Source organism: Colossoma macropomum, unplaced genomic scaffold (genome assembly GCF_904425465.1).
Source record: "Colossoma macropomum unplaced genomic scaffold, Colossoma_macropomum, whole genome shotgun sequence".
NCBI classification, from domain to species: Eukaryota; Metazoa; Chordata; class Actinopteri; order Characiformes; family Serrasalmidae; genus Colossoma; species Colossoma macropomum.
The window spans coordinates 21,498,722-21,526,477 of NW_023494804.1; the positions used below are offsets into that span (position 1 = coordinate 21,498,722).

General features: G+C 40.4%; 1 protein-coding gene across 1 annotated transcript; it reads left to right on the forward strand.

Annotated features, from left to right (window-relative positions):
- Positions 1-334: 334 nt before the first annotated feature.
- Positions 335-26,578, forward strand: slc27a4 (solute carrier family 27 member 4). Its single transcript, XM_036594743.1, has 13 exons — positions 335-627; positions 4,954-5,115; positions 8,092-8,486; positions 11,447-11,605; positions 11,701-11,770; positions 12,339-12,430; positions 13,724-13,833; positions 16,326-16,535; positions 18,023-18,149; positions 18,933-19,070; positions 20,944-21,108; positions 23,225-23,371; positions 26,374-26,578. Exons 2-13 carry the CDS (start codon positions 4,955-4,957, stop codon positions 26,529-26,531), a joined length of 1,932 nt encoding a protein of 643 aa, XP_036450636.1. The 5' UTR covers positions 335-627; position 4,954; the 3' UTR covers positions 26,532-26,578.
- Positions 26,579-27,756: the final 1,178 nt, after the last annotated feature.

Here is a 27,756-nt window from a genome sequence, read left to right on the forward strand (position 1 = left end):
GATTGTTCACTAACCTTCAGAAATTTTCTGAAAAGACATGTAGTATGTGTCATTGGACCATCCACGGAGCAAACCACATGTACTCAGCATAGCTGGGCAAAAGAAATGGAGATTAAATTGGCTAATCTGTCATTGAAACATGATTTATTGAAATGCACAGGGCGAAAGAATCGACTCCTACACTGAATCGAATCGCTTTTTTCTCCCGGCCCGCATTTCCCTTCCACTGTTCGCGGAAGCCCCACCTCCTCCTCTGATAACGTCAGCGTCGCTTTCTCGAAGGCGATTGGCTGCGGCGCCCGTCGCTCAAAGCGCTTATCGGCGGCCGGTAGGGAGGGGTAAGAAAATTATAAGGTCATATGAATTAGAGCGTCGTTAAAATGGAGATGCGGTGACGGGAGATGTTGAACGGAGGGATGAATTAAAACGGGGAGAGCAGTTCAGCTGGATCCATTCTAATATAAACGCGGAGGAGGGGGCTCGGCTGAGCGGGATCGGCGTGTGTGGAAACAGGGAAACGCGTGAAGAGAAGGAGGTTTCTCTGCTAAAGCCGATCAAGGTGGGATTGAGGCAGCCAGTATCTGCCACCATACGCACAAGTCAGTGACTGCGGACACGGAAAACGAGGTATTTGATGGCTCATCACTCTTCCTTTGGTCTGTTTCCGGCATCGCGTAAAATGAAGACACGAAGCTGTAGTCAGCTGCTCATTCGCCAGCTTCTATTTAGAATTTTCCCGTTCCATCTTAAATGATTCTGTCTGAGGCGCCAGAATGTAACTGCTGCACCATTTAAGGTGGAACGGGAAATTCAAATAGGAAGCCAGTTTCAGCCTCATAATGAAGGCGTCCAAAACCACACACTCTATCTTCTGGACTAATGAATGCACTGCTAATAGTAGTGCACTACTTGAATATAGTGTTTAGTATGACAGTGTGCGGTTTAGGACGCAGCCTGTGTGTCCCTCAGCTGTCCTCTCTACAACCTTGTCCATGTATGATGAGCTCGCCGGCTGGAAAGATGTCGTGCCGTTTTTTTCTTGTTCTAGATCAGTATTTCTCAACCCTGGTTCTGGAGGCCCACTGCCCTGCACACTTTACTGCCTCGCTCCCAACACACCTGATCCAACTAATCAGCTCATCGGCAGCCCATTATTGAGTTAAAGTGGCTGTGTTAAGGCAGGAAGAGCACTGAAAGTGCTGGGAGGTGGGCCTCCAGGACCAGGGCTGAGAAACACTGATCACGATCAGCCTCCTTGTGACCTGCCCAGTGTTCACACTGCCAATAAATGGGTTTCCCTGCTCAGCTAGCTAAGCAAAGCATCAGCCAAGAACAAGAAGCTGTTCTTGTGCATATTATTCGTTGATGCGTCCAGCTAACAGCCCACCCGGCTCGGTCCATGTCGAACTGAAGCCTTTGGGAAATGAAATCACGTGAGAGCGGTAGGGAAAACGACCAGAAAGCTGTTTGATGGCTGCTAATCGTAGGCAGTTAAATCGCCTTATTCAGTCAATGCTAAACCGTGCTGTTGAGGAAGAGTGCGGTGGCGCACATGGCTGGTTAGTGTCAGCCAGGCATTTGCTGCCTTGACTGCTGCAGTGCTACAGTATGGCTGAAGCTGCTATGCATCACTGTGGCCTAAGCAGCCTTCCAGCACAATGGAGCCAAAACAAATGCTGTAAAGCATTCAAAAAGCACGATTTTGCCTGCCATAACGGCTTAACATAGATGTAATAGATGCTTGTGGGTGTGTGGGGTGGTGGGGTTGCAGGGGGGCATATGGAATCCCCTTCACTCCCTCGCTTTTCCAGTCAGGCAATGCGAGCAGGATTCCCCTCATCATTGCTTGATGCTATGCATGGACCATTTAGGACACTCCCCAGGTCCGGCAGAAGCACACTGACCATCATCTTGCATGTCTCTTAGTATATGCAGTAGCTGTATCAAATGATGTGCGATACCAATAACATATAAAATACCAACAATGCAATATTTTCCAAATACATAGCAGTGTTGGATGTTCAGTAGTTAACATTTCATATGTAAATAAAATATATTGCAAAATATGTATATTGTCATGCAGTATGTGCATATATTGTTATATCTTTAAAGAGACAAATGTCAGTTAAATATGTTTAGCACCTTTATTTTAAAACAGCACAATTATTGTGTATGTTTTTAATATGAGCCAATATAGTGTATATATTTTTTTTCTTCCATATGGAATGTTTTTAACTGTTTTATTCTTTTTTCCTCTCTCAAAATGTCACCAAACACAGTATTGTAAATGTTAACCAGACAAAATGCCGAAAAAAATATGGTTTATTTAGTTTTAATTCCTTTCTGAACAACAATCTGAAGCTCCTAGCAAATTACATGAATTGCATTTAATGTATGAAAACGACTAAAACAGAAATCAGTGTTGTTGCCACCCAGCGCTACTCTATGCTAAGAGTCCTCCTGTGGTCCAGCAGGTGCATACAAAGCCCTTAGTTCAGATGAGTATAAGACTGGACCCTGGATGAGGACAGCACCTTGGAAATTCAATGAAATTCAATCCCCCTTGTTAATTTACGTTGTCCATCCTTCAGTGATGTGGCTGCCCTTTGATCAGGTCGATTTAATGGAGATGTCCAGTTTGGAGGCGTTGTGCTTGTGTTTATGTTTATGTGAACAGGCAGGAAGTAAATATTTTTTTTCCTGTGTCATTGCTGGAGTGACTCCATGTCTGGGAGAAAATGGGTCAATTAGGGAATACCACAAAAAAACTACATTATGTGCATATTTGAGAGTAAATATGGCCTTTACTAATACAGAGGTCAAACTAGGATTGGGCAATGTGTTGTGTTATCGTCATGATAAACTGCATCAAGATAGGCTTTTCTGATTGCGGCTATTATCAGTGAACACTGAACAACTGCATGTGTTTTAAAAAAGATGGATTTAGACTGTGGATGCATGGATATAGGAATATATTGTGGGCCTATGCTAATATTTGCTATTCTACATATACGTTTTTGCCAATGGTGATACATAAACATTTATAAACTGTAAAAAATGTGAATAGATCTACCTGGTTTGGCATTATTTGCTTGTGCAGGGGCACAAACATGATAGAATAAATGAAATGCAACCACTTTAGCGTTGTAGGCCAGCACTGTCTAAACCAGAGTACAATAAATACTTCATTAAATATCAGTTTGAAATGTCAGTCAAATTTAAATGTCTGTCCGATGCCAGTAAATGTTTTAAGCAATTGTCTTCTGAAACTAGTATGATTCCAAGGTTATTGCGTGTCCCTTATTTAGCCCAATTATAGAGAGTCTGTAAATAAAAAAAATGTGTAGTACTGTTTAGTAGTAACAAGTAGCTTGTAGGATGTTGGCCCATTATCCATTTCTTATTTTTAGTAGTTTATGTTTGCAATCTTTGGAATAAAAGTATTTTTCTTAGCTTTTTTATGTTATGTTGTTAGGATTAACCTCACATAAACTAAATATTGTGGTATATGGCTTGCAAAGTCTTAAAAAAGGTGACATAAAGGGTTCTTTAGAGCAGTGCCATAGAATAACCAATTTTGGTTCTCTAACAAACCTTTCAAAGGATGATTTAGTAAAGAACTCATTTTAATACAAATAATAGTACAAAATGTACAGCCCATTTTATGCTATATGTTTATTTTTAGAAATTGTATAAATAGAAATTGTGCTCTAATATATGCAGAAAATGGCATATTTACATCTGTTTCCTGTAGAGAATGTTAAGTTTTTTTTTTTTACTTAGAATATCAACAAAACATATCTTTTGATCAAGGGTGTACAAACTTCTGCATATGACTGTATGTCACAACTTGTGTGCCTTTGGCTTTACTGACTTCCCCATAACCTGCTGATATGGGCTATCATATTTTTTTATTTTATTTTTTTTATTAGTGTTTATTTTTCAGTAGCATCATTATGTGAGAGATTTTGTTTCTCTGCCATATAGAACTCTTTCCATTTAGAAAGAATGTAGCCTTTTCTAGACATTTCTTTTTGTAAAAGTGGCAGCATTCCTTTTAGAGATGGTCTTCTGTTCTCCTCACTCCAGCTCTACCTCTCCACCATGCGCTTTGTCAGAGGCAAATCTGTCACATGATACTAAATGTTTGCACAAATACATAATTTTTTATGAAAAAATATGTTTCCAATGTAGATTTTTGCAATGTTTCAGGTATTTCAGTAAGGTTTTGTCGACATTCATAAAATGTTAGTCAATTTACATTTCCCTAGCCTAAATCAACAAACATTTTGAAGCTTTGGCTGAAAACGAACCTTTTTAATTTGTAGTAACCTCAACATAAAGTTAGCGTTCTACACCGATTGAACATTTTTTTTTCTAAAACCTTACAACCAAACCAAGAACAATTTAGGAATCTTTGTTTTTAAGGCTGCATCCTAGAAACGTCTTTAGGTATTTTGATGTGATACTTTTACGTCTACACATAGATGTTGAGAGCACTTGACTCAACACAAGTTGAATGCATTTTAGGTGATTAAGCTGTTAATGTTTCATTGAATATGGTGGCCTTGAGGCCTCTGCAATCTTATCCTGGCCAAAGAGTATCTGTTGACAGCCTGATCTTTAATTTATGAGAGCGAGGAGAACACCTTGAATGTTGCCTTTTGCACTGATGAGTTCATAACGCAGGTCAAAGATCACAGGTCGATGTCTGGTCTCTTGATATCCTCCTGTTTTTGTGGTTTGTGAAGCCCTGACTGCATTTCTTCTTATCTGTGCCTTCGTTTTTTGTTTTTTTTTTATCTTGGTTATACTGTCCATCTTATCAGAATTCAATCCTGTGTTTGCCTTTCTGAGTGTTTGGCGTGACTGAGTCATTCATGAACGATACTGTGGATGCAGGTCAAATTGTCAGATTTCCTCCCAACTTTGTATCTGTGTTTTTCTGTGTAGGATGTTGCGGTTGGGATGCTCCACAGCCCTCCTCTTTGTGCTCAGGCTGCTCTTTGGCTTGCCCTGGCTTCAGGTCCTTCCTGCCATCCTGATCTTCTTCTTCGGCACTGGAGGATGGAAGTCCCTCCGTGTGTTCATGAAAACTATCGGCCGGGATGTGCAGTAAGTGTGGGAGAGCGTGCGGCTCTAACAGCTTGTGTTTGCTCAAGCTTCGCAAGTGTAACTGTACTTTGAGACATGAGGTCTGTCATGATCGTGGAACTTTAGCTGAGGGTTAATTGCCATAAATAATTATGATTATATGACATATGAGCCTAGGAAATAAGTAATTGGTAGAGAGCTTTGATATTATATAAGGATTCTTTAAATTTTAAAAAGGTTCTCAATCACAAACACCCCTGGTCAAATCTCATGTTTTTGTTGATAGGGAAAATAAGTCAACATGTCTTGTACTTGGAACAGACTTAAATATGGCTTTTTTCGTCATTTTTAGTGCCAAATTTTTTAGTACGTATTGGGGGAAAAAATAAAGCATAAACCAAAAAATTGGCTTGTCCTTTAGGGAACGATCTTGGCCACCGAAGTCAGCTTAACCCAATCAGACACTCCCAGCTTCAAGCCCTGCCACATCCCAGCCCTGTTCTCATTGGCTAGTAGGTTGTGGGTCCTTCATTCAGAATGGTGGGATTATCAAACTGTGATGTCAGTTTTGTATCAAGTGTATTATTTCACCTCTACTGATGATTTGCAGGTGTTCGAGGTAGCTAATCAGCTATGTAGTAACTGGAGGCCAGTGTGCAAGCAGTAAGCACTTTATGGCCTTACACACTCACTGGGCTTTGACCCCCAGCTATGAGCTGTTTCTTTGATGAAGGGGTTTCTCTCGAGCCAGCATGACGGCCCTTTCTGGTTTTACTGGCTCTGAGTGGCTGAGTAGTGACTGTAGTAGATTTGCTTAGAAGAACCCCAGCCGGTCCAACTTGTTTTTAACACCCCCGAAGAGAGTAAAACTAACTGAAAATGTGGTTACATTTGCGCATTTTTGAGTGTTATTAAGGACTAATATTAATATTTACCTGTAGCTCCATTTGTAAATTCATAGGATTGGTTTTCCAGATAAGGTTTAAGCCTAGTCCTGGACTACATTTTCTTTTCAAGGGAGAATCTCCATTCAGAGTGCTGTCAGTCCAGGACTAGGCTTAATCCCTGTTTGTGGAACTGACCCACAACTTTTGTTAATTGCTGGTTTCAGTGAGTGTGTGTTGTCTCTGTGGGTGGAGAAAGGTAAATTTTAAACTGCCGTTATGGAGTTAAGACCACCATTCTGGGTCAGAAATCACTGTTTTGTTTCCCCATCATGTGGGAGTGCACACACATACCACTTCCCTTTCACCACCAGATCTGCGGTGAAGTAAGATTTGTGTGCTATCCAGTCAGCTGTTCTTTAGTGAAATGCACTCTGCGTTAAAAAATGAGAGGGTAGAGGTGGCCAATGTGATGACATTTCATCAGCATGATAATTTTGTTATCCTGATTAACACTAAGGTTTTCTGAGTATATTGTAGATGTCGTCCATACTTAAAGAACACTGACCAACTGCATGTTTCATTATGAAGACAGAATAATTAGCCCTGTTTAATCCTGGTAAACATGGCACTACTAGTGTTTTCTGTCTGTCTGTCAAAATATTATGATACGTCTTGTGCATCACAGTGTTTTTATGTATCATGATATAGTATTTTTGCCATATTGCCTTCCCCTAGAAAAAAAAGGGGGGGGGGCAGTCTTTCATGAAAACCAGTCTTTTCATTTTCACAATGTCTGCATAGCTTCCCTATTATGAATGAGCTCATCATTAAAAGTTTACTACCTATGTACAGCAGCCAATGGCCATTAAGTGCAAGTTATTCAGGAGATATTTCTGAGGAGATTAGATATAAGATAATCATCTTGCGTAAGGAAGGAGAAAGTCAAAGGTAAGATAAATGAAAAAAACAGGAGTTTCCAGAACTGGAGTCAAAAAACGATTAAAAGATACAGAGAAAATGAGACTCTTAACAACCACCTGCAAAACTGCCCCCATCAGATAAACAGTACTTAAAGTAGTGTGCAAAATACTCATTGGTATTCAGTCCCATATTGGCTGGCTACTCCAGCGCTGGCACTCTTTCCACCAGTCTCTCTAGAAACTGGGCAAGTTGTCAGATTTACAAATATGCTATGGCATATTGTAGTGTTTTCAGAGGTATCTCAGGCATAGTTATAGTTGCAAGACTATGAACGACCAACATGGTGAACCAGTTTACTACAGTGCCACCCTGAGGCAGACAACATCACTGAATGTGTTTGGGATTACTTGAATCGTGAGAAGCAAAAAATGCAACCAGTGTCTAAGACTGAACTGTGGAGATGTGGAAAAATACCCCTACAGATTTGTTTGAAAAACTGAAGGCAAGTCTCTTGGGAAAAAAATGGAAGGTGTAATAAAGGCAAATTGTTTTAATTTTCTGTTAAATGCATGTTGCCTGCTTTTTTCCTTATGCTAAAAAATGAATAACTTTGTTTTTTATGGCCATTTTGACCAAAAAAAGTAAGTTAAGGGTGGTATTGAGTTATATGAGGTTTGCATAGATATTGGCCAGTGTTCTGCCCATCTGTTTGTAGTGATAAATTTGGGTTATATTATGGCTTCCTCACACCCACACAGAAGTGTCATTTTTTTTTTTGTTACTTTTGTTAGTTCATATTCACGACACTAAGTACACGAGATTGGTCAGAGAAATGGTTGCTTTATTGTTCTTTGCAACAGTAAATTCTGCCATGAATATAATGTCATTGTCCAAGAACAAATATCTGTTTTTTTTGCAGTTTTTAGTTTTCTGCATCGTTTGAGCTCAACAGCTTTTGTTTACATTACGTGAAAGTTTTGTGACGTTTGGACCAATAGAAATGCTCCAACATTGCTTGGAATAAAATCTGTTTACATTGAAAGCAAGGACAGTTTTTGCCCTCTCCTGTAAAATTACCATTTTGAAGATACTTCTTTTTCTTAGAACATTGATTATAAGCATTGTTTATCACACTACCACCAGAGCAGCCACTGGTCAACTTAAAACCTGCTTTTTTTGTCTTTTACAGTGCAGCTGGCGTGCTACTGAAGGTGAAGCTCAACGTAAGGCGGCACTTGCGCCAACACAACACTTTGCCCAAGATCTTTGCTGAGACGGTGCAAAAATACGGTGACAAGACAGCACTGATCTTTGAGGGGACGGGTGAGAAGTGGAGCTTCAGGCAGCTGGATGAGTATTCAAACCGTGTGGCCAACCTGTTCTACCAGTGCGGCTTCAGGGAGGGAGATGTCGTGGCCCTGTTCATGGAGAACCGCTCGCAGTACGTTGGGCTGTGGCTGGGCATGGCCAAAATAGGAGTGGAAGCAGCTCTCATTAACTTCAACCTGCGACTGGAGGCCTTGGTGCACTGCGTGAACATCTCCAACTCAAAGGCAGTGGTGTTTGGCAGTGAGCTGACCGATGGTAAGCAGCCAGCATTATTACATGAGCGCATAATGGGCTTATTTGCCTTTAATTGCATGGCAGTCTATGTAATGAAGAGTGCAAGTAGGGCTGCACACTATATCATTGGTTAATCATTATCGCAGCGTCGCCCTTTGCAGTAGTGGTATGCATTATGTAAGCCCTCAACCAAATCACTAAATGCATCAAATTCTCACACGTCAGATGAGTTTGTGTGGCTTTTTGCAATGAATCAAAGTATTGGTCACCAGCCCTCCTCCTGTAGATTTTCTTGCCTGCAGAGTTTAATTTTAGTGTAGTGTAGAGCTCCAGGACCAGGGTTGGTGATTGATGAAGCAAAGTATTCACATCATTCAGTAATCATAGATGTGGCGCCAATCCCATACTGGGTATCAGTATTGGGCCAATATCTGCAGAAAATACTGAATCAAATACCAAAGGAGTCCGATCCAGTGCAGTAACAAGTCTTTTCTGGCATAGTACATAATACCTCTCCAAGACCCTCCAGAGCCTCCCACTGCAACTGCATTTATTGAGAAAGTCCTTTAGTGAATGAAGAAGTGGGTGGAGGCAAATTGGAATGTAGCATGTAGACCGATTTTGACGGTAAGCAAGTCACTGTTACTACACTGTAGTTGTGCAATTAACAGGCTAGTATTATGAAAGAGAAGTGAAAATTGGCCAAATGTGAACATGAGTATGAGTCTGTGGAATGAAAATGCAGTGATTTATTAGTCATAAGAAGGTCAGTGTGTTTGGAAAAAGGCCGTTTTTTTGTGTAGCATTTAATGTTGCAATCTGATGGTCATCTGAGTGGCAGACAGTTCGGGTGAAAGGTGGAGGAGATGGCGAAAGTGCAGCAAGTGACCGTGGGGCTGCAGTGTGATGAGCAGTCATGTTCAGCTGGATGGCCTTTAAGTAATTGGAGACTGTACATCGCAAAGCAGGTTGGATTGAGTCAGCTGGTTCCTGTATGGATTTAGCAGAGCCAGGCTTTTGATTGTTTGCCCCGTTCATCTTACTGGGTTGTACAGACTGTGTTTGGTATTTTATCTCTCTTCACCTTCGTCCTGAGGACATGCTACAGAGGTTGTAAAGGTTGAATATGTTTATTACATATGTTTATTATGTTTATTACATGTTCATTCAGCCACGTTGTGGGTGACTTTGCTGTGATCAGTGTTGTAGTCCACATATATTCATATATTAAAGATGAAGCCTCTGTTTGGACTAACTAGAAAACCCCAGTTTATCAATGTGGACATGTACTACTGCATAAAGATTAAAAGATCTAAAAACCAATAAACAACAAATACACATGGTCCACTGCAGCTTTTGAACTCCTTTCTATTTTATGTTTAGTTTATATGCTTCTTTTAACTGTTTTAATGAACATCTTCAATAAAAATAATGTGTTAAGTAATATAATTGTGAGATACCCAACATTGAAAGCCGCTTTCCTCTTTTTTTAACAGCTATTACTGTAAACGTGCACCTTTGTGCTCCTTCTGGTGTAGGTTCAAAAAGGGACTTGCATTCTTATAGTGCCCTTTACTGGAAAAACTTTAGACTGCAACACGTTCTCTAAATTGCTGATTGCCAAAGCCACGCTCACATGCTTTACATATTAAAGACACAAACATTTTTCCATGGGTACAGTAAAGTCAGCTATAGATGGAATTTAGCTATGGATGCCTTTGGAAAAGTATGTGGTGTTATTTCAGAATTTCTATAATTTTACTGAACCACTGGGACACTTGCACACTTGAGCTGTATGAGAAATGAGGTGAATTTTTTCTGAGATGGTTTGTCACATTCTGGGAAATTTACTCTGTCCATAAACAATGGATTATAATTAGGCCTAACGGTTTTTAAGGTCCCATTAAAATCCATTATTTTAACAGTAAAAGTGTATAAAACAGTATGCCTACAAATTATTTTATATTATTTAGTTCTCTCTAGTTCTCTATCAGTTCTCTTTCCCAACATGGTGATTATCACTTTTTCAGCATTGTTATCAGGTTAGTTGCCGATTACTGATGATTTTATGCAGAACAACAAGTCCTGGAAACAGGACAAACTACTTTTTTTTTTTTTTTTTTGTTTGTTTTTTTTTTTGTTTGTTTTTTTCCCCTCTACACTTGACCAGTCACCAGTTTGTCAATTTATTAACCCTAGATCTCTAGTTTAATGGGGGAAAAGATGCATCTCAGAATGCTCTAAACACTAGTGCCCAACCGATAAACCATTTGGCCGGCCAATTGCTGTATCAGTCATAATGGTTTTATCAGTAAAACTATTACTTAACGTTTATGACTCTTGTCTGGTCATGGGACCACCAGGATTCAGACTTGCATTCTTTTCAAATACAGGCTGAGCTGAAGAATCAGAATGCAAAACACCATCTTGGTTAGTAAAACAAAAACATGCCAAATATATCTGATTCAGACGTGCCAGTATTCGGTAATCTGGTTGTAACATGATATTAAACACATATGGTATTTTTATCGAGGACCCTTTAAAGTAATCTGTAATCTAGTCAAACAAGGTGCAGTTTCACCAGAGATTATTAGATGCGCAGATCAGCTCTGCTTTCCCAGGCTCCCACTACGCTGTCACAGTCTGTATTAATGATAATGTTGTGCACTGTGTTAAAAGGTTAGGTAATTATTGTGATATAATTAAGGACTGATTTTGCTGTTTATTTGAGTTTATAAAGTGGGACTATTGAGATCATAATATCAATAATATCAGCCACTATATATAACATTTTAAATTTGAGCCCTATAAAATTGTTATCAGCCTAAGCATGTTCTGGTAAGGCCCTAGTAACACTAAGTGGAATTTTGTACGCATGCGGAATCACTGTCATGTGGCTGTGTTGTTGTTATAATTATTATTATCATTATTATTATTATTATTATTGTTATTTGTCTTTTATTACTTTGTCTTTCCTTCAGCAATGTGTGAAGTGCACAGCTATATGGGGAAGACAGTGAAACTCTTCTGTTCTGGAGATTGGGATCCTAAACGTGTTCCTGTAGGAACAGAGTGCCTTGAGCCGCTCATAGCGAGCTCCCCTGCACACAAGCCCAGCCCACCACAGCGTGGATTCACAGGTAACACTGTCTGACACATCTAGGAAACTGGTTTGGGCCTGTAGAAGACCCCTGTGGCCTGAATAATTCCATTTTTTTATTTCTTTTATCTCCAGATCGTCTCTTCTATATATACACATCTGGAACTACTGGGCTGCCCAAAGCTGCTATTGTAGTGCACAGCAGGTAACTTCTCTTGTCGTCTCTTCTCTTCCTTTCTTCTCTTCTCTTCTCTTCTCTTCTCTTCTCTTCTCTTCCCTTCTACTCTTTTCACTTAACTTCCCTTCTACTCTTTTCCCTTCTCTTCTCTTCTCTCCTCTTCTACTCTTTTCGCTTCTCTTCCCTTCTACTCTTTTCTCTCCTCTTCTCTTCCCTTCTACTCATTTTCTCTTCTACTCTTTTCTTTTCTCCTCTTTTCTACTCTCTTCTCATCTCTTCTCTTCTGCTTTCTTCTCTTTTCTCATCCTTTTAACTACCTTCTATTCTCTTCTCATGGCTTTTTCTTACTTATTTTTTCTTGCTGTAACTCAGATTTATTTATTTAGCACAAAGCATCATGAAGCTACCTTTCGTAATCCTTCTGTGGATGTTGTCTATAGAAAGATTAAGTTACAAGAACAAGAAATGTAAGAATTAAGATGAAATGTAGAAATAAATGCAGAAAAATGGAATAAAACAAACCCTCTCTCTTTCTTTTTAGTGATTTCTCTTAATCACTCACCCAGTCATCTCTTTTTGGGGGGTTTCTCTGCAGGTATTACCGTATGGCTGCTCTTGTTTATTACGGTTTCAGGATGAGGTCGGAGGACGTGCTGTATGATTGCCTTCCACTTTACCACTCGGCAGGTAAGAATCTGCATTCTGGCCTCCATTGCTCTGCAATTTCCTCTCCGAGAAACGCTGCAGTGAGGGATTGAGTAGGGACTTCCTGTGTGGGAGATTACCTAAAATGCTGTATCTTAAGATATGTAGTTAATGACTATACTTTTATATTTACCTTTACTTTTACATTTACAATAGCTTGCAGATTAGCAAGGGGTTTTCCTGTGTGTGTGAATTCTACACCACAAAATTTCAAAAGAGTAAACTGTCGATCTGTTTGTGGTTTGCCTCAGGCCAAGCCCATTTTTTACAAGAGCACTGCAGTGGTCTCATCAGTTAGAGAGATAATCTAACATGATATACAGTCTTACAGGGCTAGTGAGAAGCAGACTCCCACAGTATGATTAAAAACATGCATGTGCTGCAAAAACCGGCCTGTTTGACTTTGACACTGTTGGTATATTGTCTTTCACTGAAATGGTCATATACTATTTTAGACTTTTGAACAGGCTGCTCCTGTAGATTTTGCAACTTCCTCACTAATAGAAATCTTTTGATTACCTAACTCTGGCACTCATCTTTTCTCATTTGAGATTAAAGTTTCTGTACAGGGTTCCTGCCAAAATAAACACAAACAAGATCTTCTTTCCTGCAGAGTTTAGTTCTAACTTGCATCTAAAACGCTGCCTCCTCAATACCTAACACTAATGCATAAGATCCAGCCGTTCAGGGGTTTCTGAAGAAGTTAATTAGCTGGAGCAGATGTGGCAGATTGTGGTTGGAACTATACTCTGCAGGAAGGTAGATCTCCAGGAACAGGTTGGTGACCATAATTATGCATGACTCATTGTGCTAAATAGACAGTCGCCTTACTTTCAGTGAAGCACTGAGTCATGTTATTTAAATAGGTAACTGAATTTTTTTTGTGTAGGAATTTTCTATTTTGGCCCATAAAACATAAAAAAGGAGTAAATAATGTTATTTATATAGCAACTTCATAGAAAGTGGCTAAAAGAAAGTGCTGGAAATGTGCTGGTGTATTTTAAGTGCCCAGATGTTATAAGTTTCAGATTTTATTTTTATACAGCTTCAAATATACAAACTTAATTCAACACCATTTTCTGATATGCAAAAACCATAACAGATAAAAGGCATCCTCAAGATGATTTAAGAATCACATCAGTTAAGACGAGTTAACAATCCAAAAACTGGTGTTACTGAGGTGCATCCAGATAGTCTAGTAGAGGTTGCCAGATTCTAGCAAACTGACCTAACTTTCTAGGTTTTTTTGTAAGAGTTTTCTCTTCTGTCTGACAGGTAACATTGTGGGTGTTGGTCAGTGTCTGATTCATGGCATGACCGTTGTCATCAAGAAGAAGTTTTCTGCATCAAAATTCTGGGATGACTGCATCAAATACAACTGCACTGTGAGTATCTAACATGTAGTAGCATTTTGCCTTTTTATCATTTTACTCCATTTGAAAGCGCCAGCTGCTCTTTGCGCTATGGAAAATGAGCAAATATAAGTGATCTGAAATTAAATTCTTGTTGCATTAACAACATTACAGTGTTTTTGTTTTCTTTCTCTTATGAAGCTGTCGTTTCTGAGATGCAAGATTTTGTTACGCCAGCAAAAATAGCAGTCATGTAGTTTTGACTGATTGTGAATGATCAGTTATGGGTGCTGACCGGATGCCAAATAAGTGACAGAAATGTGCCCCACTGACTTTGTCTGACAGTTTCTGTATTATCTCTGACTGTTCTTATACTTCCCCAGCTGATTTTTCACTGCTGACACAAACACAAGCATAAAAACAATACAGGACACCATTATACAGCACAATAAAGTCTGTGCCATGTAACATCCACTCACGAGCAGTAAGTCTGGATGAAGATATAGAAAAGAAGAATATGTGCAGTTACATCATAAATTGGCTGCATTGTAAGGTAAAACAGACTCTAGGCCATGAACTATCTGCATTATAACTGGGTTAATTCCAAAGACAGACTCTTTTATGTCTTGGTTGACCTTTGTTGTATGTCGTAAATTACCTTTATTGACATGCTGTTAAACCAGTTAGTCTTATTATATAATAAATAAGCGTGTAAATCTTACTTCAGTTAGATTGTTTTAACAGTTTAGTGGATCATATCTCATTCTACCACAGTTAGATTATTTTGGTATGATTCATAAAGATTTTTTTAAAATACTGAATACACAATGTGACTGGAGGAAATATTTATACAACAGTGGAATACAATAATACAATACTAAACGATATACCAGGCTTTTCTGTATATGTGTATATATGTGTACATTATATAAGCTCAATTCAAAAGAGATGTTTATACCGTAGCTATTCAAATAAAACCAGAAAGCAGTGATTTTTCAAATATACTTTGAAAACAGCATAAAAAAAAAGGAAATTATTTTTTTCCTTTTGAACTTCATTATTTTTTGCAAATACATGCTCATTCTGAAATTGTTGCCTGCAACACATTCCAAAAAAGTTGTGATGCAACTTAAGACTAGAAATGTGCAATGTTCCAAAAAAATTGGTTAGAAAAGGAGCATCTAGGAAAATCAAGAGTCCTTTATGAACAAGAATGGATCCAGGCTCGCCACTCGCCAAAAATGCAATTCCCAAAGAGCATTTGCAAGGATTGTGAATATTTCACCCTCTGCAGTGTAGAATATCATTAAAAGATTCATGGAATCCTGACAAATCTCAAAAAAACAATATTGAATGTGAAAACACTAAAAACTGTCATGCTTCTGTAATGAATATAACCACATGCTCTCTGGAATTTTTTTTTAAAACATTTGTCAGTACTTTTTTATGCAAAGCAGAAATGATACATTAATAACATCCAGAAACTCCGCCGACTTCTGTGGGCTAAAGCTCATCTGAGATGGACTAAGGCAAAGTGGAAATGTGTGCTGTGGCCTAACGAGACCACCTTTCAAATTATTTTTGCTTCTTTTGGAATGTCTGTCATGGAATGGCGGTGTTTTAGTGCCAATGGCATGGATTATTTGCACGTGTGAAGGCACCATTCATGCTGAGGGATACATACGCATGAATGGCTTTTACTTCCACTCTTACTTACCCCCATTAAGTCATTAACTCATTACAATTTTATGTGTGCTCCTTTGGCAATAAACTGGACTAACGTAACTCAGAATGCAACTCACTAAACAAGAGGAGAGGGAATCAGCATGGTTTGCACTGTTTGTACGTCATGTTATCTTCATTTATGTGCATACCGGTGTAACGGTAATGACAAAACTTATACCTTGAAAAGGATTTCAACTGCTATTCAAGATCAACCAGTATATCGCCCATTACTAGTTGAAAAATTAGTTTTGTTACATTAGTAACGTAATGAGAGCTCAACAGGCTGCACCATGTGATGGCAGCAAGTTGAGGTGGGTGGCGGGAGGATCACGGTTTTGTCTTCCAGAAGAGCGTCACGAGACTGTGGACGTTGGTATCGTGGTTCCAGTTTCGGTTTCAGAATTGTTGCGCCCTAAGAAAACCACACAGATGTTGTTATTAGTAAAGTACAGGGGAAAAGAATTCAAAACAAATGTTTGATCATTTGACAGCCCTAATATTATTATAATTGATGTGACATTCCAAAATTGATTTACTGGCAAATTCAGACAAGATTAGCTATATTGAAATTTCCCGCTCAGAATTGAAATTATGACTAAAAAAAAAACCATTTACCATCCATTCCTCTTTTTCCCTTTTTTCCTCTCTCTCTCTCTCTCTCTCTCTCTCTCTCTCTCTCTCTCTCGCTCTCGCTCTCGCTCTCGCTCTCGCTCTCGCTCTCTCTCTCTCTCGCTCTCTCTCTCTCTCTCTCTCTCTCGCTCTCGCGCTCTCTCTCTCTCTGTCTGTCTGTCTGTCTGCAGATCGTGCAATACATCGGAGAGATCTGCCGGTATCTGCTGAACCAGCCAGTGCGGGATACGGAGCAGCAGCACCGCGTGCGCATGGCGCTGGGAAACGGCCTCCGCCAGTCTATCTGGGAGGAGTTCATGCAGCGCTTCAACGTGCCCCAGATCGCTGAGTTCTACGGAGCCACGGAGTGTAACTGCAGCCTCGGCAACTTTGACAACCAGGTGAGCCGAGGCCTGGGCCCAGAGCACTTCAGAACAAGAGCCTGGAAAGAAAGAGAGTCCATTAGCAGCACACATACATACACACACAGTGTGAGGTCTTTTTGCTCTTATCATGCTGAAGCTTCACTGGCATACCTAGCATTTCATGTCCAAATACAGTATATTGGCACTACATGCTGCCATTGTGTACATGTGCACGCACACTTACTCTCACTCTCACTCCTGTGCTGATCTCCGGATGCTGGCTAATGCATTTTTAAGAGGATGTGTGTGCATGTCTTTAGTGGCTGGAGTCATTTTAGTTGAGTGGACGTCTAGAGGTTTTTCTTGCTATGCGCTGGACAAGCTCGTTCCAAACAGAATGGTCATTACTCATAATGCCCAGCTAAGCATACAGTTGTATGTCTGTCAATTTTCACAATTGTTTTGATTTTCCTATTTGAAAATAAGTACATATCCTTTACAGAGAACACACTTCTGCACTCTTTAATGCACAATTACTGTTTACTTGCTGAATTTAACTTTGGAAGTAAATAAAATGTGACCTGTGCAAAAATTTTATGTTGTATTTTTTGCAGTATGTTGAACTCACCAAATAAATAGAAATTGTGAATTACAATTTGGAGAAATGTGTAATTTGTAGGTGTGTTCTCTGTAGAGGATGTGTCAACTTATTTTCGCTTAGAAAACCAACAAAATGTGATTTGACGGGGCGTTCAAACTTTTGTTTTGATCAGACTGTTTTTATTTCTTATGATGAATGATTCTTATTCAGTGCTGCGAACATTAACCAGAAAATTTGTTTTTGATCAGTGTTTACACATTTTAAACTTCTTTTACAAAGAGGCTAACGTTAAAAATGCATAAACATGATAAATAGTTAATAGTTATAATTATTCATAATAAATCTTTATAGTTTGACCCTTCAAACCATCCATAGTAGCACAGGCTGAAGCCCAGCTATGATAGAACCGATTGTGGCCCTCATTCAAAAACAGCTTTCAAAGCAGTACTTTTAGCACCTTCAGCAGAAGACACTGGAGTGCTCACAGGAGAGCTGTGGTCAAATCAAAGAACAGCAAACTAAAAAAAGCAACAGCAAAGTGGAGCTCCAGTTCCTCTCAAGAGACTCCACTGTCACAAGAATCCACAAGCTGTATGACTGAGAGTGAGAGGCTACAGTCACGGAGGAGTTGAACCATTGACAGATGCCGCTGTTGCTCACAAGATAATGTGATTAATTGTGAGTGATTATTTTAATCATATGACAGCCCAACAAATTTAAAGCACACTGCGACATGACAGAAAATCAGCATTGTTTAGGTGATACCTGTACTCGTATACTAGCGTCATATAAATGATAAATTAGCCCACAACTAGAGGAGGAATTTGGCAATTCATGCATCAAACTCTGAAAGGGTCTTAAGGAAGTAATGGCATTCTTTACTGAAGAACAGTGACTGACTGTGCTTGTGTGGTCTGAACAGACTGGTGCCTGTGGCTTCAACAGCCAGATCCTCCCCTATGTCTACCCCATCCGGCTGGTCAGAGTGAATGAGGAGACCATGGAGCTCATCAGAGGACCAGATGGAGTGTGTATACCGTGTGGTCCAGGTTAGCATCACCACACACATACAAACAACCGGACACCTTAAATTCATAACATAAAGAGCATAATGTGCGATGTTGGATGCAATTTAGGGACATTATCATCAGCTTTTGTATGCGTTCTTTATTGGTCCTGCCAAAAACAGGTGACTGGTACTTTTCAGCACTACAGGGATGTGGAATTTAAAACTGCTTAATAATCTTGTCTTCTTATATATGACCAGTAGACATCAACTAATCTTTTTTGGTGGTTTTATTCCAAGGAAAATAAATGGGATGCAAATAAACTGTATAAAAAGTCAAATTGTTTGAAAGCAGAAAACTGTGTGCACCACAGTGAATGAATTTTTCATGGAATTTTCTTCTGCTGTTTGGGCTGTAAAAATACAAGCAATTGGGCAGAATGTCTTAAAATGTAGGCATATTTCCATTTTAGAATGTGTAAGCATTTGGCTGCGTCATTCTGTGGCCAAAACTTTTAGCTCTTTTATGTTTTGTTTTGTTCAGGATTTGAATGCATCATCCACTAATAACAGGAAACCTTTGACAGCTATGCCACTTTGGGGCCCCTTCTAAACCTCTTTTTAATAAAAAATACAGTCATTCTAGTACTGAAGCTATGCACATTATACTCATAAAAACTTGGTGATCACCCCTTTTGAGGGCCAAAAAAAAGCTGTAGTATGTGTCTTATTTCAGGCTGGTGTTAATGCTCTGGGTTCCTGGTATTCCTCTAATCCCAGCATGCTTGCTGTTCTTTCTCTCTGTCTCTCTCTGCTCCATTCACAGGTGAGCCTGGTCAGCTGGTGGGCAGAATCATTCAGAATGACCCCTTAAGACGCTTCGATGGTTACGTGAACCAAACAGCCACCAATAAAAAGATTGCACAAAGTGTCTTCAAGAAAGGAGACAGTGCCTACCTGTCAGGTTTGTTCTCCAAACCTGCACACACTCCAAAACTGCCTGTGTTTATAAACTAACAGCTCTTCATGGCCTGTTTAATTATATTCATGATAAATCAGCACTTCTGAGCAGTTTGATTAGTATATTTCTGACCTCCTGCTCTGCCCTCAAACATGATGTAGACATACACTGTCCATAAAGGTTGGGAACAGCTGGCTTTTCAAAATGTTCTGGATGCAAACTTCAATATTAAAGATGAAACAGGTTTATTTAGAGAGCAAACATGTGTAAAATGGGTTGAATTGGGATTTTGGAGGTGGGGGTGATCAAGATCTGTGAACAGTCTTCAATTTATGTGGTATTATGTGAAGTTCTCAGCACTATCGTAAAAATGTTATTAAAATGAATAGCCTACCTGTTTCTGTCTTAATGGCTTGAAGAAGTCAGTTTATTTACTTGGCTGTTTTTAGTATTCCCTGTTTGTCAGATTTGGCAGCAGAATATCAAAATATCTGTCTTTTCTAGCAAAGATGAAAGCTACTAAAAGGTTAGGGCCAAATTTATTTAGCAAGTTAAAACTTCACAGAACCGCAGAAAGGAGGGCTTAATAATTATTTGATTGTGAAAATTTGTAGAATGATACAAGGAGAATGTGGCACTTAAACATGCAGTGGCAAAAAACATGGAGGTGGGGTGCGGGGAACTGTTTAAGGGTTTAGTGCAATCTATCACATCAAATATTTAGATGAATTTCACAAAGACTGTACGTAGTAGTGGGCAATTCACCAGGTATACTAATTGAAATTCTTCCTCAGGTATGAGTTTTGTCAGAATGGTTATGCCAATATTCAATAAATAAGTGAAGATTAATATGACAAACGTACAAACGGTGCAAACCATGCTAACGTTATCACCTCTGACTGAGTGGCTGAGTCAGGGGTGTTTTAGTCATGTTTCAAATAAAAATGAAAACGCTGGAGACCCTCAATCACCTCACACTGTCTAGTCCATTGCATCTAAAATAGTACACTTTGTTTTTAAGGCAGTGGACGTAAAGGAACAGTCTTAGATTAGGCTAAAGGCTTAACATGGACAAAGTGATTTGCCACACTTTCACTTTTCCCAACTGAGAAGCCGCCAGACTCGGCTAGCTGCATCAGACAATTGCACAAAATAAACCATGGATTAGCTTATACAGCTAACAGTATCAGTAGCAGTGTCTGATGGCTGGAGGAGCGAGTATATGGGATTATGGGGCGCATGTATGGGACAAATTGAGAACTTGAGAAATTCAGTGAAGCTGAAGTTTGCTTCTTATTTGAATTTTTTTCTTTTTTTTTTTATGTATATATTCTGTGATCTACACCAAAACCATCAGAAGTTGTAATTGTACCATACAATAAAGATTTGGCCACTCACTACTAACTGTACTGGAATTTTGGTTGGATTTCCTTTTCCCTCAAATTTCAGTACTGGAGCTCAGTTCTCTTTCCTTTTTACTAACAAGAGATCCTAATTTAAACCATGCGTGTTAATGTTTATGCCAGTTTTAGTGACAGAAATATTTTGGGAATAACACCAAGAGCCACTCATTGTATCTTGTTGTGATGTCAGCAGTCACATCTTTTTTGGGCCAAAAGATTTCGATCTGTTCTTTTAAAAATAGTGTGAAAAAAAAGAAAACTGTCAAACTTTTATTGAGACACAACCTGCTCTTCATACCAGTGAAGACACTTTGATGATCATGAAGCGAAGTGTTGAAGATTAATATACCCAGAACTTCAGCACAGAGCTGTTATTAAATGTACTGTTATGTTTGGAGCTCTTGTGTTCCCAAGCTTTGGATGAGTGTAGATTTGCCGCATAAGAATAATCCTGTTTTCCTGCTCCTCTCCAGGAGATGTGCTGGTGATGGATGAGTACGGCTACATGTACTTCAAAGATCGAACAGGAGACACGTTCCGCTGGAAGGGAGAGAACGTGTCCACCACTGAGGTGGAGGGCACACTGAGCCGTCTGCTGGACATGAAGGACGTGGTGGTGTATGGCGTGGAGGTGCCAGGTACAGAGATCTGTTCTTTTTTTCTGCTCTCATCTCCTCACTTTCTGTCTGTTTGACTGCGTCTCCCTTTCTTTGTTCTTTGTCATTCATTCTTTCATTGTTTTGTTTTTAAATCTGATTTATCATTGTTATGAGTTATTAAATGTGGGCCACATCTTTCTTTCTGTCTTTTTCTTTCTTACTGTCTGTCTACCTGTGTCTCTCTCTGTCTGTCTTTCTTTTTCTTGTCTTTTTTCTTTCTTTCTTGGTTTTTATGCCACCGCGCGCGCACTCTCTCTCTCTCTCTCTCTCTCTCTCTCTCTCTCTCTCTCTCTCTCTCTCTCTCTTTCTTTCTTTCTTTCTTTCTTTCTTTCTTTCTTTCTTTCTTTCTTTCGTTTTGTGCCTTCTTTTTTTCACCCCCCCCCCTCGCTCTTTCCTTCCCCTCTCTCTCTCTCTCTCTCTCTCTCTCTCTCTCTCTCTCTCTCTCTCTCTCTCTCTCTCTCTCTCTCTCTCTGTAATAGGCTGGTTTAGATGTGAACGTATCTGACACTTCCTTGCGTTGAAGGCGTTGCATGTTTTCTGAAGCGTGAGCTGCTGCGTGTCTCTGAAGCGGAAGGCTGAGTTGTGTAATGCGGCTCTGCTGGCAGGAGCAGTGCAGTCTGCTGTAGCTGCAGTGATGCTTTACGAGGCTATGTGTGGTTATGGTTGGGAGTCTCTGTGCTGTGCCACTGTAACACTGCTGAGCTCAGCTGAGCTCTCTGCTGCTCTGGCTGGATCCCGTCCACCTGTATCAGGACTCTATTGTTCGGTCCTGGGAGGGGTGGGCGTGGTTATGTGAATGTACGGATATCTACACTCATTTTAGGTGTCTGTTGGTATAAGCAGTGAAATAATCGTGTATTTTCTTGGCATTTTTAATGTTTTAATGAGGGTGCGAAGCAGAGAATGTGGGCACACAAGCAACTGATATTGCTGATACTTCGTGACATCTAAAGCTATATATGGAAATATTTCCATTAAAAAGATTTAAGTCACACAACTAAGTTATCATTGTGACACTTAATTGATATTATTATTATTATTATTATTAAATAATATTCTTCATGTCATATGCCAACTATATTCACTAAACAAATGTTAAACCATTCATGTTTGTTTATATTCATAACAATTTTAATCTCATTTCAATATACAAATACTATTTATATATTTATATTCAGGTAGCAAGAAATGGTTGAAATTGCTGACCTTAGTAGCTACTTTACTGAGTTACTTGCTGTTTGATGAACATCACTGCATTTTGCTGTCTAAGTTTCTGATTCACCAACATAAACAAGATGCATTCATGATTCTTTGGTTTCCAATCTGCCTCATTTGGTTTTAGCTGTAGCGTTCTAACATGTTAGTCAGTTTAGGCTTATTCCAGTTAAACAAAAAAAAAAACAACCACGTTCGCCGACGAGTAGGAGCAGAAAGCCAGGGAGAGGAATGAGCAAAGCACAGAGTGCATCTGCCAGGCCTAAACAATCCCCCACTTTTACGACACAGTTGACAGTCTGGTGGAGAGGTAATTAGTGCCACTGAAAGGCAGTATGCCGCAGGAACATGTGTAAGACGTTTATTTAACTCCAGCTTTTGTAGAATTCTACACAGCCTGTAGTTGAGTTTACACTGGGAAAGTGTTCCCTGTAAGTTCTTTATCAGTGACTAATGATTTGGCAAGCCCGTGATCATTCCGTTCTTATCCGCTTTGTTGTAATCCAGAGTGAGTCAGCAGCTGCTTCTCAGTTCCTGGCTCTGCTTACCTGATTTAAGATCTGTTACAGCACTGCCATGTTTTTTGTTTTTTTTTAACAGCATTGACGCTGTTAATGGGGTGTGTGTGTGTGTGTGTGTGTGTGTGTGTGTGTGTGTGTTTTTCATCCATGTCTAATGTGGCCATAATTCTCTGATCTCACGATGATTCAGTTAAGTTATGTTTCTTTAGGAAATAAAATGGTGTAAATTTCCAAAACCATTTACATAGTAGAGGAGTACAGCAAGCTTTTCAAGATGCGCTTGAACCACCACCTTCAGACTGATGGATCACAATGAAGTTTTAAATGTTGTTTAAATGTCTGTGGCCATTCTTCTTCAGGTGCGGAGGGAAAAGCTGGCATGGCAGCCATTGCAGACCCGGACAACACCACAGACCTGGAGAGGTTCAGCAGGGAGCTGGAGAAGGCCCTGCCTGTGTACGCACGGCCCGTGTTCCTGCGCTTCCTGCCAGAAGTCAACAAGACAGGTGAGACTCTTGTGCGTTCGGTTTGCTCCAGTCCGGGGAGACTCCTGCACCGGTCAGTTTTCAAGAAAGTTGAGTCATGTTTAATCAAGGGTGAAAAATGCAAAACCACAGTTTTAAAGCGGTAGTTCAGCCCAAAATCAATGAGTTGCCAAGGTGTTACTAGGCCATTGCTATAGTAACCCAGGTGGTTGCTAAAATGATGCCATGTTATCCCAGATGACTGCCAAAATGTTGCTAGGCTGTTGCTATGGTAACCTAGGTGGTTGCTAAGGTGTTGCTGTGTTATGCCAGATGACTGCTTCGATGTTGCTAGGCCGTTGCTGTGGAGTCTTGGGTGGTTGCTAAAATGTTGCTGGGCTGTTGCTATGGAGTCCCACCTTGTTGATAAGGTGTTGCTGTGTTGTCTCAAGTGACTGCTAAGATGTTACTAGGCTATTGCTGTGGAGTCCCAGGTGGTTGCTTGGGTGTTGCTAGGCTGTTGCTATGGAGTGCCAGATGGTTACTATGGTGTTGCTATGTTATCCCAGGTAACTGCTAAGATGTTGCTAGGCCATTGCTATGGAGTCCCAGGTGAATGCTAAGATGTTGCTAGGCTGTTGCTATGGAGTCTCAGGTGGTTGCTAAGATGTTGCTAGGCTGTTGTTATGGAGTCTCAGGTGGTTGCTAAGATGTTGCCAGGCTGTTGCTGTGGAGTTCCAGGTGGTTGCTAAGGTGTTGCCAGGCTGTTGCTATGGAGTGCCAGGTGGTTGCTAAGGTCAAGTCAAGTCAAATTTATTTGTATAGCGCTTTTTACAACTGATGTTGTCACAAAGCAGCTTCACAGAAATCCATTAAGGACAAAGTTTTAACATGAAATGTAAATCCTCCAGGTGAGCAAGCCAGGGGCGACAGTGACAAGGAAAAACTCCCTCAGAGCTGAGGAAGAAACCTTGGGAGGAACCAAGGCTCACATGGGGGGACCCATCCTCCTCTGGTCAAACTACCTACAAAATTATTATACTACTAATATTAATAGTAGTAGTAGTAATAGTTAGAAGTCCACTTCAGTGTAAGGTGGGCAGCTAGTCCAAGGCAGGTGGCGGTAGCTGGGCAAGTGGCGGTGACTGGGGCGTAGGCAACTGGTCTGAAGCAGGTAGCAGGAAAGCTCGACAGACAATCATCCATCAGTGTCTGGCCGGACAGGTGGGCAGTCGTTTACTCAGAAAAAAGGTAGGGAGATGGAGTTAGTTTAGTTCTGTATGGGTGTATGTATAATAATACGTAAAATTGTGTGGCTAATGACTCCAGCAGATCTGACTATAACAGCTTAACTAAAAGGAGAGAACCAAAAGGGCACACAGATACGGGAGCACCCTGAAACAATTTGGCATCCCTCCCCTCCACTGTCCACAAACCTGAGTGATCGCATGCGAGCGGCGGGACGAGAGCACCGGCGTCTCAGTTTACTATAATTCCCTGCGTCCATGAATCCCTGGATCTGCTGCCTTTGTCTAAGGGGAAACATCAACTACCAAAAGCTAAACTAAACAAGTGAGTTTTCAGCCTAGATTTGAAGATTGCGACTGAGTCTGAGTCACGAACATTTTCTGGAAGATCATTCCAGAGTTTGGGGGCTTTATAAGAGAAGGCTCTTCCCCCAGATGAAACCTTCTGAATTCTGGAAACTATTAAAAAGCCAGCACTCTGTGATCTAAGTAATCGTGGTGGCTCGTAATGGGAAATAAGGTCTTGCAGGTACTCAGGAGCGAGCCCATGTAGGGCTTTGTACGTCAATAAAAGAATTTTGTAATCAATACAGAATTTAACAGGCAGCCAATGGAGTGATGATAGAACTGGACTGATATGATAAAATTTTCTAGTTTTAGTGAGAACCCTGGCTGCAGCATTTTGAACTAGTTGAAGTTTACTTAAATTCCTGCTGGTGCATCCTGATAGTAGTGCGTTACAATAGTCTAGCCATGAAGTAATAAAGGCATGTACTAATGTTTCTGCATCGTGCAGCGATAAGGCATTTCTTATTCTGGCAATATTGCGAAGATGTAAAAAAGCTGTCCTAGTGATACTGCCTATGTGTTGATCGAATGATAAATCTGGATCAAGTATGACACCAAGATTTTTTGCTGCTGAACCAGGTATAACTGGGAAGTCAGCGAGATTTAAAGTTAAATCTGATCATTTATTTCTTGCCACTTTTGGACCCAGAAGGAGAACCTCTGTTTTGTTACTGTTTAGAAGGAGGAAGTTACGCAACATCCAACCTTTCACATCTTTTACACAATCCTCTATTTTCTTTAGCCTGTATTTGTCATCAGGCTTGGCTGATATGTATAATTGCGTATCGTCTGCGTAACAGTGAAAGTTAATGCCATGGTTACTTATAACTGTGCCTGACGGTAACATGTATAATGTAAATAATAATGGTCCTAAAATAGAGCCTTGCGGAATTCCAAATCTTACTTGTGAATAATTGGAAGATAAGTCATTTACCTTTACGAACTGATAACGTTCCGTTAAGTAAGATTTGAACCATGACAGGGCTGTCCCTGTGATTCCAACCATGTTTTCTAACCTTTCTAGGAGAATATTGTGGTCTATCATATCGAAAGCTGCACTGAGGTCAAGTAGCACCAACAGGGATATGTAGCCTTGATCAGAGGCAAGAAGATCATTTGTTATCTTAAGAAGATCATTTGTTATCTTAACAAATGATGTTGCTATGTTATCCTAGGTGACTGCTAAGGTGTTGCTAAGCCATTGCTAAGCCATTGCTATGGTATGCCAGGTAGTTGCTAAGGTGTTGCTAGGCTGTTGCTATGGTATACAGGGGGTTGTTAAGGTGTTATAAGGCCATTGCTATGGTATCCCAGGTGGTTACTAAAGTGTTGTTGGTCTGTAGTGTGATGTCTCTCTCTCTTTGTGTCTCTCAATTTGGGTCTGTCTTTGAGAATGCAGTATTAATTCTTTGCTTCTCTCCGCCCTGTCTTTCTCCCTCTCCCTCTCAGGGACCTTCAAGTTCCAGAAGACGGACCTGCGTCGAGAGGGCTTTGACCCATCCGTGGTGTCCGACAGGCTGTGTTTCCTGGACTGCAGTAAGGGATGCTACGTGGAGCTAAATGCAGAACTCCACCGTAGCATCGTCTCAGGAAAGCAAAAACTGTGAGGCCACTGCCGACCCCGCCACTTCCTCATAAAACCCCCGCCTTCTCCCACCCCGTGCCCCGCCCCTCGTTACCTCAGCAACCACAGTGAGGGGCAACAGGAACACATTCAAAGTCACATTCGAGTTCCACATCAGATTCATCCGTTCTGACAGCCGGAGTGCGTCGCATGGAATGGCACATGGACTAAGACACACAAACACTGAAGCTTTTTGCTCCTTTGCCTAATCTGCACAATGGCTGCTGGCCCGCCCAGATGTTGGTTTTTTAAAAAGGGCATTTCCCTTCTATTCGGTATAGGGGTTTAAAATCAAGTGTCTACCTGAGTGCACCCTAAAGCCCTGCTTCTGCTCAGCTATGGAGGTGGTGGATGTAACCAAAACTGCATGGATTATCGTGCAATATCAGTCCAGCCCTGGCAGAGCAATAGACAGCCATAAAAATGACTCAATTAATGCTATTTATTTAATTCTATTCATGCACCAAATATATTTAAGTTGTAGAGTAGATTACCATCTATTTATAAGTCAGTGTGTAAGTGTATTGTTAACATCAAGCCTCTGTGCTACATTGTCTGTGTGCTGTATGTTTGCCAAAACTGTGCCTGGCTAACTCCTCCAGACCTGTAGAGGGCAGTCTTTCTGTTTGTTTTGGGTGGGGAAAAACACTGCGTAAATGCGCTTTTATTTTGTCTTTTGGTGATGGCGTATGAACATGTGGAATGTACCCGCGGTGTGCAGTAGCATTGTGCAGACTGGGCTCGAAGAGTTGGCTTCGATTTTGTTTTGACACATTGGTGGATTTCTCTAGAAGTCTTTGCATGGAGGCTCGTGAGAGGAATACTACGCTCCGGTGCTACAGAACGCCACCATCTCGTAGCAGCGTCCCCTCAAGGCTGAGCAAGCCTGGCAAGGAGAAAGGAGAAAAGAAAGGGAACAAAATTGCTCCGTCATTCTTACCACCCCATTTGTCTTGTGTTTTAATTGCAGCATCATGAATGATCAACACAAACAGAGCACTGTGCCTTACTATGAGCTCAGCACCTGGTCTTATAGGCCTGGTCCCAATCCACTTCTCCATAACCCCTCACTGTCTAATTCCATCTTCCCTACTTTTCGCCAACTTGCTTTGTCCACTTCCTAGGCCCCTTCTGCTTGTCCTAAACATGCTGAGTCATGTTTGGCTGTGCCCCCCTCCCTTTGACTTTCCCTTTAGATTTTATCTTAC

Bases quoted from the DNA above. Each gene is read 5' to 3' on its own strand.
- slc27a4 (XM_036594743.1), top strand. From the start codon at position 4,955: ATGTTGCGGTTGGGATGCTCCACAGCCCTCCTCTTTGTGCTCAGGCTG. The intron at 13,834-16,325 runs GTGAGTATCTAA...GTCTGTCTGCAG, and splicing joins GCATCAAATACAACTGCACT to ATCGTGCAATACATCGGAGA. The intron at 19,071-20,943 runs GTTTGTTCTCCA...GCTCCTCTCCAG, and splicing joins AGACAGTGCCTACCTGTCAG to GAGATGTGCTGGTGATGGAT.